The sequence below is a fragment of the Ipomoea nil genome, unplaced genomic scaffold (genome assembly GCF_001879475.1).
Source record: "Ipomoea nil cultivar Tokyo-kokei standard unplaced genomic scaffold, Asagao_1.1 scaffold1834, whole genome shotgun sequence".
NCBI classification, from domain to species: Eukaryota; Viridiplantae; Streptophyta; class Magnoliopsida; order Solanales; family Convolvulaceae; genus Ipomoea; species Ipomoea nil.
In genome coordinates this window covers 1,132,937-1,150,275 of record NW_017618262.1, presented here as the reverse complement: position 1 = coordinate 1,150,275, position 17,339 = coordinate 1,132,937, and the positions used below count along the sequence as shown (strand labels likewise).

The 17,339-nt window shown below is 34.0% G+C and overlaps 2 protein-coding genes and 1 long non-coding RNA gene across 5 annotated transcripts; 2 read left to right on the top strand and 1 right to left on the bottom strand.

The window, feature by feature from the left end:
• The first annotated feature begins 1,505 nt into the window (after positions 1-1,505).
• LOC109193159 (E3 ubiquitin-protein ligase RHF2A-like) lies at positions 1,506-5,383 on the top strand. 3 transcript variants are annotated; one of them, XM_019344004.1, is made up of 9 exons: positions 1,506-1,845; positions 2,334-2,465; positions 2,549-2,595; positions 3,028-3,090; positions 3,199-3,307; positions 3,410-3,789; positions 4,373-4,480; positions 4,570-4,910; positions 5,086-5,383. In XM_019344004.1, exons 2-8 carry the CDS (start codon positions 2,334-2,336, stop codon positions 4,862-4,864), a joined length of 1,134 nt encoding a protein of 377 aa, XP_019199549.1. In that variant the 5' UTR covers positions 1,506-1,845; the 3' UTR covers positions 4,865-4,910; positions 5,086-5,383. The 3 variants fall into 3 exon arrangements, with proteins under 3 accessions (XP_019199549.1, XP_019199548.1, XP_019199550.1); XM_019344003.1 differs by having other exon boundaries at positions 2,317-2,465; XM_019344005.1 differs by having other exon boundaries at positions 2,317-2,465; positions 5,066-5,383.
• Positions 5,384-5,467: 84 nt separating this feature from the next.
• Positions 5,468-5,693, top strand: LOC109193161. Its single transcript, XR_002056213.1, has 2 exons — positions 5,468-5,572; positions 5,604-5,693. It is a non-coding gene; the product is annotated as an uncharacterized LOC109193161 (long non-coding RNA).
• On the bottom strand, positions 5,574-6,959 carry LOC109193160 (DNA-directed RNA polymerase II subunit 4). The gene is made up of 3 exons (XM_019344006.1): positions 6,852-6,959; positions 6,284-6,392; positions 5,574-5,965 (listed from the first exon to the last, which is right to left on the bottom strand). The coding sequence occupies exons 1-3, from the start codon at positions 6,898-6,900 to the stop codon at positions 5,707-5,709; spliced, it is 417 nt and encodes a 138-aa protein (XP_019199551.1). The 5' UTR covers positions 6,901-6,959; the 3' UTR covers positions 5,574-5,706.
• Positions 6,960-17,339: the final 10,380 nt, after the last annotated feature.

Genomic DNA, 17,339 nt, shown 5'->3' with positions numbered 1-17,339 from the left:
TTTATGTTAGAAAAAGAGAATGATAATTTCATCTCAAGGGTCTTTTTTTTTTTTTTTTTTTTTTTTTTCCTTCCTAAAAAAAGGCAAAATTAAAAATATTAGGGGGATGCATGAGATCCTAATTATGTGAAAATGAGGGAATTGCAATTCAAATGTAATTTCCTCCAACCAAACGAAAGAATTTGATTACCTTCGAAATAATGTGGGAGTGCAATTTTAATTCCCTCCAACTAAATGAGCTATTAGAGGGCGTTTGGTAGCTATGAACATTTAAACTTTTCAGTGATTTAAAATGCGATGAAATCATTTTCACATTTGGTGCGGCTAAGGAAAGTCACAGGTAAGTTTCTTTTTATTTGGTGACTAAAAATCTACAAAATTTATTCTATTATTTAACTGTTTCGTATATTAAAATCTCTTATAAATATAAAAATATCGTTCGCACTTTCCCACCCTTACAAAGGATAGTAAGTAGTAACACTACTTGTCGAAGAAATTTGCATCCATGTACATATAATTACATTGTGATTTATGGTTATTCTTTTATCTCAAGTCTCAACATGGGTAGATGCATATATTTTTGTTACCAAATAAATTGAAATCTATTTGTTACATGTTAACAATGGGGTAGGTAGGTGTTGTAAAGTTCAGGTTCTATTTGAAATCCATATAACTATAGCATGTTCTTCTATTTGGAATGTCTTAAAAAATATTGAGTTAATTCCAGCAATGGTCCTTCGACTATATTGATTTTCTAAAATTAGTCCCCGATTTTTAATTTGGACATTTTACATCTCTTGAATTTCAACTTCTTTCCAATTGCGGTCCTTTCGTCAGATTAAGGTAAAGTGGACTTTAAATGAAATGGTAAAGTAGTCATTTCATATGCTTAATGTATAATTATTTGTATTTCTCTTTTGTATGCGCGGCTTCGGACATCAGATTCACTTAATTGCTTAATCCTTAATGGAATTTTGTTCTTCGAGTGGATTTTGGGATTAAGCAATTAAGTGAATCTGATGTCCGAAATCGCGCATACAAGAGAGAAATACAAAGAATTATACATTAGGCATATGAAATGACTACTTTACCCTTTCATTTAAAGTCCAATTTACCGTAATCTGACGAAAGGACCTCAATTGGAAAGAATTTGAAAGTTAAGGGACGTAAAGTGTCCAAATTAAAAGTCGAGGACTAATTTTGGAAAATCAATATAGTCGGAGGACCAATGCTGGAATTAACTCAAAAATATTTAAACCAAGTAAACATATATTAATTATTAATTTCTTGGAAGCTACTGACTCTAGTACATTATAGTATCTGTTTCTCCATTAATGTTCAATCTCATGACCTCCTATATAGAAAAGTCACCACATGTCATCTGAGCACAAAGTGCTTGACAATTTCTCAAGTGATTTAATTGATGAAAAATTTTAATTTTTTTATATTGAAAATAAAGGAAGGAATAAAAGTAAAAAAAGGAAAGTGGGAGAATATCAATAATTGAATTGGGCACGTGTAGCGAGTGCACCGAGAGGAAGACCCAGCTATGGTGTTCCTTCCCTCCCTCCATTCCTCCTTTGTTGCAACAAAAGCTGTGTGCTTTCAGTCATCGCCACCGCCAAAAAAGTAAAAGATCCAATAAAGTTCAAAGAAACCCTCAAAAACAACAAAAAGACAACTCCATATACTCTTCCCAATTATCAGTTTCTCATTCTTCCTTCTTTTTTTTTTACCCCTTTAACTCCCTTCTCTCCCATTCTCAATCTTGCTCTCTCTACCCTAAACGTTTTTCTGATCGTCCTCTCCTTTCTCGTGGCTTTTGATCTTCACTATTAGATAAAGGTAAGTTTCTGGGTATTTGTTTCTGAGACTCTTGATGTGGGTTTCATTTTCTGAGTTTGGATTGGCTTGATTCAGTAGCAATTTTTATTTGATTTTTGGGTTTAAAGTACATTAATTTAGTGCCATCTATGGGTTTTGATTCTGGGCTTTTGTGTTCTGAATTTAGAATATCTTCATTCATTGGCAACATTTAGTTTAGTAAGAATTGTTAATTTTGAATGCTATGGCTTTCTGTTGCATTTTGATTCTCGATTATTGGCTTATATTGTGGTTGATTGGTGAAAAGCATAGCTTTTTGTTATGGATTTGTGATGCAAGGTTGAATTTTTATATTTAGGAAGTAATCTCATACATTGGATGCTTCTATAGGAAATTAATGTTATTTAGTTTCATTTCATATCTTTACTTTGAACTATGATTGCCAATTTAAAAACCCTTGATGCCAGTATGATTCCAATTTTAATTTTGAAGGTTTAAGTTTCTGATAGATGGAGGGAGGAAAGGTTTCTGAGAACCATTTGACTTCAGCCGCAGCGTTTGTGGAAGGTGGAGTTCAGGATGCTTGTGATGATGCTTGCAGCATATGCCTTGAAGCGTTTCCTGACAACGATCCATCATCTGTATGTATTAATTTTCTCGTTGTAGGCTATTGTGGATTGAAATTGGTCCGTTCTCATTAGCGATGGTGCCTTTCTACCTGCAGGTTACGGTTTGCAAGCATGAATTTCACCTGCAGTGCATCCTTGAATGGTATGATTTATTTATGCCCTAGAACTAGATTGTCTTGTTTCTTGGTTTTTTATACTTGTATAGTAGCATATTTCCTTTACAAGTAGTGTGTTGATGCACAAAAAAACATATTTTTATTGCATTTTCTATAGGAGCACCGTTTTATGTCTGTGTACCACTCACGCCAAAAGCTATAGCTAGACATGGCCCCTTTACCGGCCCTGCCCAACAATTCCCTCTCCCAGCACCGACCAATTGTAATTGGTATTGAACCTGTGACCTGGCTCTGATACCACTTGTTAGGATCAAACGCTTATCTCTCATGCCAAAAGCTATAGCTAGTAGCAAATGCGCAACTTATTTCCTTACTTATAAACCTAACCAAGAGTATAATTTCATCACACCTGCCTTAAACTCATAGAGTTTTGAGTGGTTTACAATTTTGTTTTGCAGGGGCCAGAGAAGCTCACAGTGCCCTATGTGTTGGCAGTCTCTTAGTTTGAAAGACCCCAACAGGTTTCTCTTCTGTTTCTAAGACCATTCACTTTTTTTTTTTTTAATCTAAAAAGTATGAAATTTATTCTTGGTTCTTCCTTTGATATGCTGACTATGTTATGCTTCCAGCCAGGAACTGTTTGATGCAGTAGAACATGAGAGGAATATCAGGATGAACCCGCCAAGAAACACCACAATTTTTCGTCACCCAACCTTGGGGGATTTTGAATTGCAGCATGTTTGTACTATTATTATTATTCTATTTGCATTTCGAGACGTTTCTGCTTCCACAATATTTCCTATATTGATCGACAATCATTTGGCATATTCCCTGTTGCAGTTACCAGTTAGCTCGACTGATTCTGAGCTGGAAGAGCGCATTATTCAACACTTAGCTGCTGCTGCCGCTATGGGCAGGGCACGGCACCTTGCTAGGAGAGGAGGTCAGAGGGGTAGGGCATCGTCTCAAGGGCATCCTCATTTTCTCGTGTTTTCAACAAATCCAAATCCATCTCCTACGCTCCCTGCCTTCTCTACCCAGAGGACTGGAGGTGAACCCGCATCTCCAGTCCCGGTTAGTGGCTCTACTCCTCCAGTTGTGGTTGGTGAAGGCTCGGGGCAATTCGTTGCACTACCGTCTTCTGCCCAAATGGATTCTATCTCTGGAGCGGGATTAAGTGCTGGTGTTGGTCAACTTGGAACTTCATCAAATAATAACCGGTATCTTTGATTAATATTAGTCCCTTTGTCTCATTTTACTTGTCATGTTTACTATTCACTGATCAAACCAACTCTTTTTTGGGGGCTTATTTTCTTTAGTATTTTTTAAATTATTTTTAAATTTGATTTGTTGTGTTTAATAGTACTTTTAATTTAGTTTCTAAATATATCAAATTTATAATGACAGAGGTCGGGAGTTCGAACCCCCTCTCGTATGGAAAAACCAATCTGGCCAGCACTTTGCCCCTTAATTGGGCCCGGTTCGGTGCGAATGGGGATTAGTCTGAGTATGGTATGGGCTTAAAGGTGCCTCTTACAGTTAGGGCCTGCTCAGGACAAAAAAAATTTATACTAATACTAAACTTAATATTATGAAAAATTGAATTAACAATAGCTTTAGTCAAGCCTCGTTAATCGAACCAGACACATAAAATGGGACAGAGGAGTAATAGACAAGTTATTAGTTGGGTTAGAAAATTGATCCTCATTCTCTTGTTGCTTGCTTGTGTCTTTGTGCAGTTACGCATAGTTCATTCTGTTTCTTGAGCTTATTGTTTGAATTTATTTTATTTGACCTTTATAGGGGGTCTCCTTCTCAGTCTTCTCCTCACAATCAAAATAGAGCTGGACCGTCTGATTTTCAGTCTTTCTCAGAATCTATAAAATCACGACTTAGTGCAATGTCAATGAGGTATCTATCCAGCTACACAAAGCATTTTATGTTAGCTTCCGTTTTCATGATTTCCTAGTTGCGAAAATTGACACTTGTTTCCTTTTAAGATACAAAGAGTCCATCACCAAGAGCACGAGAGGTTGGAAGGAGAGATTTTTCTCTCGAAATAATAATTCTATGCAAGATCATGATGGTTCAGAAGCTCGGAATGAGGTCAGTTCAGATCTTGCCACTAGGGAGACTGGTAGGACTCCGGTTTCTCCTTTATCAAATAGGTCGGAGGATGATTTACCGCATTTGCTACCAGATCGCTCTGAGCAGCGAATCTCGGAGATCGATGGTAACCGTTCGTTGAGTGAGGGTAACAGTCAAACTCCTTGCGCTACGAGCTCTTCCCACTGAATTTTGATCGAGTGGTGTATCAAAGTTACGACCTTTTCTCTTAAAGGTAATTGGCCGTTTTGGTAGTTCTCTAGATTTTACTTGCTTTCCCTCTTTTGTTATCAGACCCTCCCGATAACTATATATGATGGAAACTCTAGCTGGTTTTCGTTTCTGTCTTTATTTCAAAAAGTGCAACGCCAATGATCGTTTTGTCATCAGATTGTTTCTTTGGTTTTCAGATGGATTAGCGCTGTGAAAAAAACGCGTTGGCAGTATTTTCCTTCCATCTGGCGTTGCTGATTGTAGCTTCCAAAGTCGATATATGAGGATGGAGCTCTTCATATGCTTTGGACCAGTATATATAACAATGAATTTAGATATGTAATTTGCTCCATATGTTTAAATTTATATATCAATGTATCTTATTTTCTTCTGATTCAAATGGTCTCTTCTGAATGGATGGATGGATCCTTCAAACTCTGAATTAGACACAATTGCTTCATTAATCTGTACCCCTTTTTCTGTGTTACACATTAATCAAATCCAATTGCATTATATTCATTGCCTGTTTATTACTTATTTTTATATCGATTAATAGACAGGATCAAATGCTGATGCGCACAAGAAATTTGTCCACTTTGAACATAATCTTACACTTCTGTTACCGAGTTCAAATCTTAATTTTTTCTCCTAAATACTACTTACTGAACCAGTTAGCTTGATAAGGTACTAAGAACATAAAATAAAATTCATAAAGCTAATTCTAATAAAATACTGTGAAACCTTACACAATGAACATTTAAAATGAGAGGTACAGTCTAAAATATGGCAAACCAACTGAAAAAAATGGAGAAGGTGCTCTACTCAAATTTCTTTATCAATGAGAGGTCATTTAGCATCTTCTCAATTGCCTCATCGTCCAGTGCACGCCCTCTGTTCTTAATGGATGGGACCATGGCAATCGCTTCCTCAACGGTTTCTGGGCAAAGGTTTCCCAGAACACAAAGCTCGAATTCAGCAAGCTTATATCTACTCAGGATTTCTCGAACTTGTCTCACAGCATCAGGGTTCTTGTACCGGCTGAAACGCTTCACGTATTGAAGTGACTTCTCAAACACTCTGAAACAGAAAAGCAAGCCATTACGAAACAATTAGGATATATATACACAAACAACATATTTTTGTTAAGCCCAATAAAATAGGAGAAAAACTAAAGATGCTTCATATGTTTCTTTTTTATTTTTCAATGTAGGACTCTTAACACTCCCCTTGGAATGGACAACCAGGGTGAACACAAAGTGGACCAAACAAGCTCTAATACCATGTTATAATCTAAGATTGGGTAACTGGACTATTTCTCTCATATTTTTCTCATATTTTTCAATATTGTACTCCTAACATTTATCAATAGCCACTGAATATGATAACAGCACTTACTGGGAAACTTGATTTGTTGGATCCTCAGACATCTGCTGAATCTGCTCATACTTGTGTTCAAGAATCAAAGAAACCTCACAGTTCATCAGACACTTCGCCTTGAGAAATTCTAAAACCACGGAAACAGATACAAACATATCAAAACAAATTCAAACGACAACCCTATATGCTTAAGAACATAAACTCCAGAAATCAATCCTACCAAACTACTATTCGCTACAGTGATTTCCCTACAAGTTTTCTTTAATTTTGAGAAATTAGAATTGAATTTAAATATTTTCAGGCATACATCAAAACAAAAGAACCAACTACTCCAATTCGAAAAAGAGAAACTACAGGGAGCAACCTGCAACCCTTCACAGTAATAGCAAAATCTACGAGAGTTTTATGCTTAAATTCATAAATAAACAATACTAAAACTTTTAATCCTTAAACTTCAGAATCGTTCATTTTTTGAAGAGAAAAATCGAATCTTTAACAATCAGTGTCCATAGATCTCGACTCAGAAGAAAACCGAAAAGAGAAAATATAACAAAAACAATTAATTAATCTTAGGGTATGTACAAACCATCTCCGATTTTAAGCTCCGCAGCGTTCTCCTCCTCTTCTACTGACATTGTGGCGAGAAAAAGCGTTATATAAACCGCGGCGTTCTCCTCTTATGTTTCGCACTATCTGCGAACATGGAGTAATGGAGTATATATAAACCTGAATGCTCTTTCTTCTAAGTCAATTGGGAATGGGAATTTACACTATTTTCCTTATTTTTATTATATTTTTAAATTGACGGGGCATTGAGTTGGGCTTGTGGGAATTAGTTTGGCGGTTTGGGTTTATTTAGGCTGAGTGTGTTTTGGGTTTTCGTCTTTAATTGGGCTAAGTAAATGCCCACAAATACATAATACAATTGTTAAGACCAGATCTATCTTACATTAGCCAAAACAACGTCGTTTTGTATCTTTTTTTTTTTTTTTTTTTTTTTAATATTCCTTTTCCCGTTTCTAACTTCTAAAATAAAAATCCATGTTTCATATATACAGAATTGTATAGTAAAAAACACATAAACTCTTAACATAATACATATAATCTAATATAATACATAATACACATAAACTCTTAACATAATACACATAAACACAAGTGTTAAAAAAAAAAAAAAAAACTGTAACGGACGGAACGGTGTCCATCACGTCAACTCCCCACCAACTTATAAAAATGACATCGTTTTGGAAATTGTGCGCCCTGGTGCACGATATAACGATTGCTTACATTGTGGATCCTCTTCTAAAAATTATGTGTTTGCAGTTAACATATTTTGTAATTGCAGTTAATAGTTTATGTGCCTGTAAATAAATTGAAGTCACATAATATGTTAACCACAGACACATAACATTGTAACTACATACACATAATATGTTAACTGAAGGTACATAATATTTTAACAATATATATATGTTTGCAATTAATAAATTATGTGTCTATAGTTACCATGTTATTTGTCTGTGGTTAAGAATATGTTAACGGCAGACACATAATCTAAAGATTATTTTAAACTCGGGTCCACAATGCAAAGTAGACATTGATCAATGGTATAATTTACCGACATAATAGACAAATTATATCGTGGACTTGGGTCCATGTTAGATTATAATCCATGTACATAAAAATAATACTATAAGTTTATAAAAAAATCAGGTTAAAAAAAAAATACTACAGGTTCATAAAAATAGTACAAATTAATCAATTATCACTTAAATATATTATTATTTATTTATTTTTGTTTAAATAAACGTGATATATAAAAAAATATCTTGTTGAAATCTTTTAAAGATCATCTATATTGATCTATTTTTCAATATATTATTTTAATAATTGTGTGATGAATTTACAGTAGTTATTTTATGAACCCACGGACTATAATAATGACTTTATGAACCTAACTAAAGTATTAATTTGATAAATCTACAATAGTTATTTAATAAATTTGTAGTAATGACTTTATAAATATGTATTAATAACTTTATTAACCTATAGTAGTGACTTTATATAAATGCAAGGGTAACTTTATAAATGTATGGTGGTAACTTTATAAATATGCAATGGTGTTTTTTATGAACATACAGTAGTGACTTGATATATTTGCAGTTGTGTCTTTGTAAATTTATAGTAGTGTAGTGATTTATGAACCTATTGTAATAATTTTATGTACATGTAGATTCGTGTTCATATTGCTATATGCACATTAATCCATGATTTAACTACTATATCTAGGCTGGTTTCAAAAAAAAAAAAACTTCTATATCTAGAGCTTTGTTTGACAGAGCTTATTTAGGAGCTTATAACTTATTTTAAACTACTAATAAACTATAAGCTTTGTTTGATAATATTTCCAAAATAAGCGAATAGTTTTTAATTTTTTTTTCCATCTTTATCCTTATTATTTTAAATAATGACATCATTTATCCCTCTCAATTAAAACCCTTTTTGGCCTTTTCTTTTCTCCTATTATTTTTATTCATCATCGTTCCGCGACTCTTTCACCCCAAGCATCCTCATTCATCTTCATTCGAACAACTGTTTAGAAACCTCGTAATCCTTGGTATGGTTTTTCCTTATATTTTTTGTTGTTGGTATATATGTTCTTTAGGTGCGTTTGTATGTGAGACAAAAATTTGTCTATGGTTTTTTTCTTTTACTTTGTATGTTAGTCGTAGGGAAGTGAAAATATTTATGTGTATTATGTTAGGCGATTTTGTTTTCAAATTCGGTGTCTTGCCCGCTCCTATTTTAGGTCATTGATGGTTGCTTGTATGACTCTGAATTTTTATTTAAAAATATTTTTTTTTTGCTTGAATTGGTTGTTAATTGATTCCTATGCCATATCTTTGCCAAGCTTCAAAATAGAATAGAATTGTGAAGCAAGTAAAGTTAGTTGTTAGTGAAGCGTATGCATGTGAAGTTTGATGGCATCAATTCTTGAACAACATGAGCTTCCATCTTGATTCTTGAATACCCTTTTCACTCATGCTTTGTTTTGTATGGTTTTCTTGTTAGTTTTGGTTGGCCAATCATATTCTTTATATGTTAAAAAAAAAAACTACTTTTCAAATATAGTTGCATGTATTTTGCTTGTTTTCGAACTGGCTATGCACTAATGCACATGGACACAAACTTTGTTCCTTGCATTAGTATTTCACCCTGTAAATATATATTAATCATCAAGTGTATTTAGCAATTGGGTGAGCAATATTTAAGTCATATTTTCCTAAATCAAAAGCTTTTGAAACACACAAAAATTAACTTTGTTCAATTCTCAATTAACTAATTAGTTAAAGAAATTTTTTATATATTGAAGATGTAGTTTTTAGTCTTTTTACATTTATCAGCTTATCAAAAGCTAATTTTACCAAATACTTTAAAGCATAATCAGCTAGTTTAACAGCTCTTCAGTTTTCAGCTTTTAACTTATAGCTTTTCAGTTAGGTTTGCCAAACATAACATTATGCAAGTTATAAATTAAATATGTGATTGTGACTACTCATTTGAAATGGTAACAGATGTGTCATCACACTATATAATAGTTGGCATTATTATTATTATTATTATTATTATTATTATTATTATTATTATTATTTGTAGCTTTTTATTGATTGGGGTTAGGAGGCTGACTTCGAAATGAAAATAACCGCCACAGGAGATGCCCTTATTTAATTTATTTTTTTTTTTTTTTTGGGGTTGTGGATTGTCAATCCCTAAAAATCACTCCACCTAACAAATCATTGGTGAAGTCGGTGGAATCATTCTCCACATGCTTCATCACCCACATAAATATGTAAACGAGTCTGATGGGTTGGGGTTCAGCCTTGGAAGAATGTAAATGAGTCTGATTAAATTTGACTTATCTCACTCTTAATCATTAAGTTATGAAATTATTAAAATAAAAGTTCAGCTTACAAGTTAGATTCGCCACACTTTATTGCTTTGAATTCGGTAAATCAATTTTAAGACATTTCAAAATTTATTTTATAACGAGTTTATTTATTTATTTTGCTTAAAGGCAAGTATAACAAGATAATAATACCATTATAACAATTCATTAAGGGTTGGTTTGGAAACTCGAAATCTAGTATTTGGATACTCAAGAAAAATGAAGTTCAAGCAAAATATTCATTCTGTGCAACAAAAAAATGACTCAATTTAACAAAAATGTCTTCCTATTTTTTTTAATCGAAAATATTTTCTCGATTCTTTAATTTCTATTTCTCTTCTCCCTCTTCTTTTTTAATTTAGTTTCTAGATTATTATTATTACCACCAGCACCACCTCGACCACCTCGACCACCACCACACCATCACACAACCACCACCAACACCACCCGTCCACCACCACTACAACGAACACCAACACCACCATACCACTGCTTATTATTATTATTATTATTATTATTATTATTATAACAAATAATATCTTAATTTTAAAGAAAATAAACCAAACAGAAAATGCAATTTCTTAACTTGCAGCCAAACAAAAAAAAAAGATTTGTTTTTTTTTTTTTTTTGACATTTAAGCTAAAGACCAGAAAATTAAAATATTTTCTAGAAATTGAGTCATTTGAAAATTATTTTTAGAAAAATATTTTTCAGGTTTCTAAACAGACCCTTAATCAACGAATACCACAATACAACTAGTAAACTTGTAACTGAATGACAAACGTTTCTAATTTTAAACTCGTAACCCCAACTAAGCTAAGATGGCTAATTTTAAACTTGTAACCACAATGTCACGAGTTCAAATCACAACTTTTTATTATTATTATTATTTTTTATTTAAGCTGGTCAACTATAAGCAACCTAAGCTGATTCACCTCTTTGTGGTCCTTTGCCAGTTAGGATCACAAAGCAAACCCCGCCCTTAGATAGTGACTGTCGTAGGTTTCGCTCTTCACCCCAAAATAAGTTTGATTTTCAAGTCTTCAATCTCCTCATATGGATCCTGGCAAAAATAATACCAAAACACAAACACAAATCACTCGATTCAAGATCTATATATCGGTGATAAAAACACTAAACCCTTTAGTAAGTGACTATATACTCACCATTTCAAATACATACGCGTAATCCATCAGCTAGTGATTGAATTATAAGAAGACTTTTATGGTTTAGGAATTGAATGAAAGTTGTATGTGGTGTGAATTGAATATAATTGGGCAAAGAGACAAAAGGTAGTGGTGTCCAAATTTCACTACCCATTAAAAGGAGATGATGGTAGAAAACTGCAATGATGATACATAACATTATATTGTTTGATACATAGTGCACAAAGTGTGTGTCCATACAAATTCAGCTCTTATTACCTTTCGCACTCACAATTGATGCACTCACGCCACCAAATTTCAACGTGCCCGCTAGCTGCTACCGCCTCTCATACAATATATAATGGAAACATCAATTCAGAGCCCTCACCTATCATGTACTATCTGCCCGCATTTTTTAGGCAATAAAATTAACTCTCTTTTTGTTTTCGTTTAGTTGCAGTGTACCACCATCTACCCTTCTTAGTCCTTATTATATTGTGAATCATGATTTACCCTCCAAACTAGTATTTACCACTGCACTACCTTCTTTTTTTTTTTTTTCAAAATCGAGGAAAAAGAATCTAAAAAACTTAAGATCATTCGCACCCGCAAATTATCCTGTGGACCTGGGTCCACCTTGCAAGGTGGACCCGTGTCCATATATTCACAATTTATCTTTAAAAAAATTTACAATTTGTATACTATGTATGAGCGGAAGCGGTAACCGTATTGATCTCCAGCCACAGTTGATGTTCTTGTTGTGTTGTCTCTTGAACGGTAGATCGTTAGCCATATTTTGCCTCATACTTGACTCAGAACCCTAGATGGTGTATTGGTGTCTTCTGAGTAGTATGAGTACCGTAACTGAATGTGCTATCTAAAAATAATAATGTATCCCATCAATCCAGGTTTATATTAGGCCCAGAGTTTGGTTGACTAACAACTTCTAGCAGTTATTCAGTCTAACAAGACCACTTAATAAGTCTAGGCAACTTGCACCCAATCGTTATGCTATGGACCCGTGTCCAGCATGCATTGTGGACACGGTAACGGTGCCGTTAGTGGCACCGTTATCTTCCACCATTTTTTAAAAAATTTCAGACCGCTTTGTTATAGGAGCATATGTTCATAATTTTATTACTATATGTTCATAATTGTAAGTTCATAATGTCAGAGCTCTGTCTATAACTGTACATTCATAATTGCATACTGTACATTCATAATTCCGTTCAATAACTGTAAATTCATAATTTTCGAAGCTCCATGTTCACAATTTTAGAGCTCTATGTTCATAATTTTATCACTATATGTTCATAATGTCAGAGCTCTGTGTTCATAATTCCATAACTGTGCATTCATAATGCCACAAACGAATAACGCAGGACAAAATCAATTTTTTTTAAAAAAACTGGAATGCCGCGTTTTCCCTGAAAACGACGTCGTTTTGTACTCATTGTGGACACGAGTCCACAACATAATTTGCGACTTGCACCACTTAATTAAGACCCTAATATATAATATATAATATATATTATTAGAAAAAATCTTACACTACGAACACACAATGTTAACATATATGTAATTGATTACCTTGTTTTGTACTCATAAGTTTCTATCGAATACGGCCGTCAACCAATATTAATATATTAGGATTTGGTGGCCCTGTATTGTATTCACAAATTCTCTTCTATAATTGTTATGTACACAATTTATATTCTAAAAGTTCACAATTCCAATACTAAAAATACACAATTTATACACCGTTTAGAACCCTTGCAAGGTGGACCCTAGTGAATGGTATAACAACTCTTGCCCCCTTATCGGCCACACGGTAGTACAGTACCCATATCATCATCTCTTAACATTGGATGAAGACTCACCGGAAAGCTCAATATAATCTCAAACCATTGGCCTGGTAACTTTGACTAAACTCTGATGTTTAAATGCTACTCTCTTTGTCTTGAGTGTAAAATACTTGGTATATAAAAAGATGGGAAAATTGTACTTTTCGTCCATAAGTTAGAGGGTAATTGCAGAATTTGTCCTTACTTGTTGATTGTGCTCATTTCTTGTCCCTATGCTATAACTGACATTACAAATGTTATCATTTTTTCTAACAAAACATTATATACGAAATTTGTAACGTTAGTTATTGCTTATGAATGATAAGTGAGCACAATATGTTAGAAAAATGACAAAATTTGCAACATTAGTTATAACTTATGGATGAGAAGTGAGCAACATCAACAAACTAAGTAGGGACGAATCATACAATTATTCTATAACTTAGGGATGAAAAATGTAATTTAAGAAATACAAGTTTAGTCAACTAAGGGTGTGTTTGGAAATTCGAAAAATGATTTCTGGAAATCATTTTTCGGATTTTCAGTATTTGGGAGAGGGTGGAAAATTGAAGTTAACGAAAAATGATTTCCGGTCAAAGGAAAAATAGCTTGGTTTTTATGGAAAATGACTTCCCCCCTTTTTTGGGGGAAAGTCATTTTTTCGATCCAACTGCTTATTCTTCCTGGCTTCTTCCGTGAATGCTTCATCGGATTTCTTCTACCAACCTCCGCTTTCTACCTTGACTGGTTTTCGACGAAATCAGACAAGTTTCAGTCAGAAACCAATACAAACCAGACTGGTTTCGTCGGAAACTAGTAGAAACTAGATTGGTTTTCACCGGAAACCAGACTGGACGAAAACCCGTTGGAAACCAATCTAGTTTCTATTGGTTTCTAAAGATAACCAGTCTAGTTTATACTGGTTTCCGTCGGAAACCAATAAAAAGCATTACTTTTTTTTTTATTAATATTTTGTTTGTTATTTGGAAAAATAGCTGGGCAAAACATAGTTGTTGTCAAATCTTTTTTAATCATCAACAATTAAAATTTTAATTATTCAATTCTGCTTATTTTCTAGAAAACGAATTAAACACACGAAGACAGTTTTCTGAAACGCTACCAAACACGAGAAATGAAAATATTTTCTGGAAAATGACTCATTTTTCTAGAAAATATTTTCCAAAAAGTCATTTTCCTGATTTCTCAAGGCACTTGATGACCTGCCAGGCGATCTTAGTCAGGAGTGCTGCATTCATATCACTAGCTTTCCGAATTCCAAACCCACCCTTATCCCGGGAGGAGTAGATTTCGTCCGAGTAGACTAGATGAACACTCTTCTTATCTTTTGTATCACCCCAAAGGAAGTTCCTACAGATCCTGTCAACCCCTTTACAGACTCCCGCCAGAATAGCCATGACTTGCATAGAGTAGACCAGGATAGTGGCTAAAGAGGCTTGAACCAGAACGCACCAACCAGCTAGAATAAGCAATTTTGCTTTCCAGTTGGCAAGTCTCTTGCGCATGTTGTCAAGAATATAGCTAAAGGTGTCATTATATTAGTAACTTTTTTCTAAAGAATCCGGATCCCCAAATATTTCCCAAGTTGGGTAGTCACCGGGATCTTGGTCACATCTCCAATGGACTTTCTTAACCTCCAATTAATGTTCAGGGAACAAAAAACAGAGGATTTATTGAGATTAACTTGCAAAACTAACTTACTAGAGAAGTCTTCCAGACAATACATACTTTGTTTAATTCGTCAGCAAAGAATAGGTGGGAAATATCACTACATCCCCCTGAGATCTTGATCGGTTTCCACTCGCCTTGCGTAACCGCCTCTTGAATCATCCAAGATAACCTTTCCAAGCGAGGATGAAGAGATACGGAGCTAGGAGGTCCCCTTGTCTGAGTCCTCTCCTAGGCTGGATAGGAGGAGGTTTTTTCCCATTCCAGAAGATAGTGATCTTACTTTCTTGGATGGCAAACATAATCAGCCTCACAATCCGCGCTGGGAACCCGAAGAACATGAGAGTGTCTTCAAGAAAACCCCAATCAAGGCTATCATAGGCTTTGTGAAGATCTAGCTTAAGAAGCATCAAACCCTTCCTCTCCTCCTTTCGCATCATAGTGTGCACAATTTCTTGAGAGAGGGTCACATTATCAAGGGTGGACCTCCCTGGGAGAAAGCTGTTCTGAAACGGTCCAATGATTTTCTTCATAATAGGTCTCATCTTGTTCACTAGCACATTGGACACCACTTAGTAGATGACCGGGAGGGTGATCGGCTTAAATTCACTCGCGTTCTCCGGTCTCTCCATTTTGGGAATGAGAGTGATGTAGACCTCAAGAAGTTGCCTCGAGACCCTCCATGTCGTCATGAGTCATGACCATATTAACTAGGTTCGTGATGGGGCTTGAGACAACTCCCAGAAATTTTGATAGAAGGTAGCTTGAATCCCATCCGGCCCTAGACTCTCGAATCTTTTCATTCCAAACACGGCTTTCCTCACTTACTAATAAATTTAAAAAAACGATATATATTCATATATGTATACAGGCCGGAATGTGTTTAGAGATACAAACTTAAGACTTTATCAATGTCGCAAAAATACAAATATTAGTACAATATAAAAAAACCAAATAAAAAATACAAAAAATCAAAACGCCAATATGTGGAAGACGTAAAATTAGAGTGCAGATTGGTACAGATGGAGGTGCTGAGTGGTCCAAATTGGTTGGGAAATTTGTAAACAGTCCATTTGGTTACTACAGTATTGTACACGTACGAGGCGGCCCCTTTTCCATGTACGTTAGTTTTGTTTGTTACATAGAAAACACGAGGAATGTTTTTGAAATTCTGCAAATATATATAAAGCACCCCCATGCCTTATTCTTTTCAAAACTACTGTATAATCAACACTTTATCTATACGTTTTCGTATAACTATGCCGCCTAATAACGTTATTGCTCAGTATATGCATGTATATATTCCTGAATTTTACGTCACAATTTAAATATTCTATTTATTTATTAATCGCATTATATCTCTAAAGATCTTCTCCTTTAATTTATTCCTATTAGATATTCTGCATATATGAAAATGTCACTTCACTTTATTATTATTATTATTATTATTATTATTATTATTATTATTATTATTATTATTATTATTATTATTATTATTATTTCATGTTCATTGGTCATTTAGACATAAATGAAGGATTAATGGTGAATTTCATTACAAATTATCAAATATTTATTTTTCCTAATTCTTAAAATATTAGTAAATGTTAGAACTATAAATGGTGTGTTACCATTTAAAGTTTAAGGTATATAACATTACACCTGCACGGTCTTAGCTCAATGGTTTAGTGGATAGTATTTGGAACAAGAGATCAAGGTTCAAACCTCGGCGGCGACAGTGTGAGAATTATGTCTAAAGTGGACGGATTCCTTGTGCGTACTGGCATTTGGCCCTGTCTAGTGTAAGGGGGTCCCTTAGGGTTGAGTATTCAACTTTGGGACAAGGTATATAACATTACTTAAGAATGTGATTATTATTATTATTATTATTATTTTCAAAGGATGTGATTACTTTGTTAATTTTATATTACTTCCACCGCCACGTAAGATATGGAGGTGACGTATTAATCATCCTCTTAGGCATTCTTACATTTTCAATATTTCAATTTTTTTTCTTTATTATCAACTAACCCTTATATACACTAATAAATAAAATAACAACAATAATAATATATTTATACATATAAAAGAATAACACACATTAATGCATGTATATAATATTTATTGTATTGAGGTAATTTAACTAAATTATATAGCATAGCCTAGCCAATAATGACCTTGTGGCTTAGTGGCATAAAGTGACTCTTCTAAATGAGAGGTCATGGATTTGATCCCTAGTGGGGGTGGTGTGTTTCAGTAGGTTGAGAAAGTAATTATGAATAGATATGAAGCATGAATCACACTTTCCAAATTATATTCCAAGGCGGGTAAAACACACTTTCCAAATTAAATTATTCTCAACTAATCACTCAGTTTATTACTATTTTGATTTACACCCCTGCACATGAGAAAAAAACCTTTAAAAAACGCAATTCAAACTCGTTAAAAAGTCAAA

What these genes read in the sequence shown, in the direction of transcription:
- LOC109193160 (XM_019344006.1), bottom strand. Translation starts at nt 6,900, where the DNA reads ATGTCAGTAGAAGAGGAGGAGAACGCTGCGGAGCTTAAAATCGGAGAT. An exon ending in GGAGCTTAAAATCGGAGATG is followed by an intron (nt 6,393 to 6,851) that starts GTTTGTACATAC and finishes CCGTGGTTTTAG; the next exon opens with AATTTCTCAAGGCGAAGTGT. An exon ending in CCAACAAATCAAGTTTCCCA is followed by an intron (nt 5,966 to 6,283) that starts GTAAGTGCTGTT and finishes TTTCTGTTTCAG; the next exon opens with AGTGTTTGAGAAGTCACTTC.
- LOC109193159 (XM_019344004.1), top strand. Translation starts at nt 2,334, where the DNA reads ATGGAGGGAGGAAAGGTTTCTGAGAACCATTTGACTTCAGCCGCAGCG. An exon ending in CTGACAACGATCCATCATCT is followed by an intron (nt 2,466 to 2,548) that starts GTATGTATTAAT and finishes TTCTACCTGCAG; the next exon opens with GTTACGGTTTGCAAGCATGA. An exon ending in CTTAGTGCAATGTCAATGAG is followed by an intron (nt 4,481 to 4,569) that starts GTATCTATCCAG and finishes TTTCCTTTTAAG; the next exon opens with ATACAAAGAGTCCATCACCA.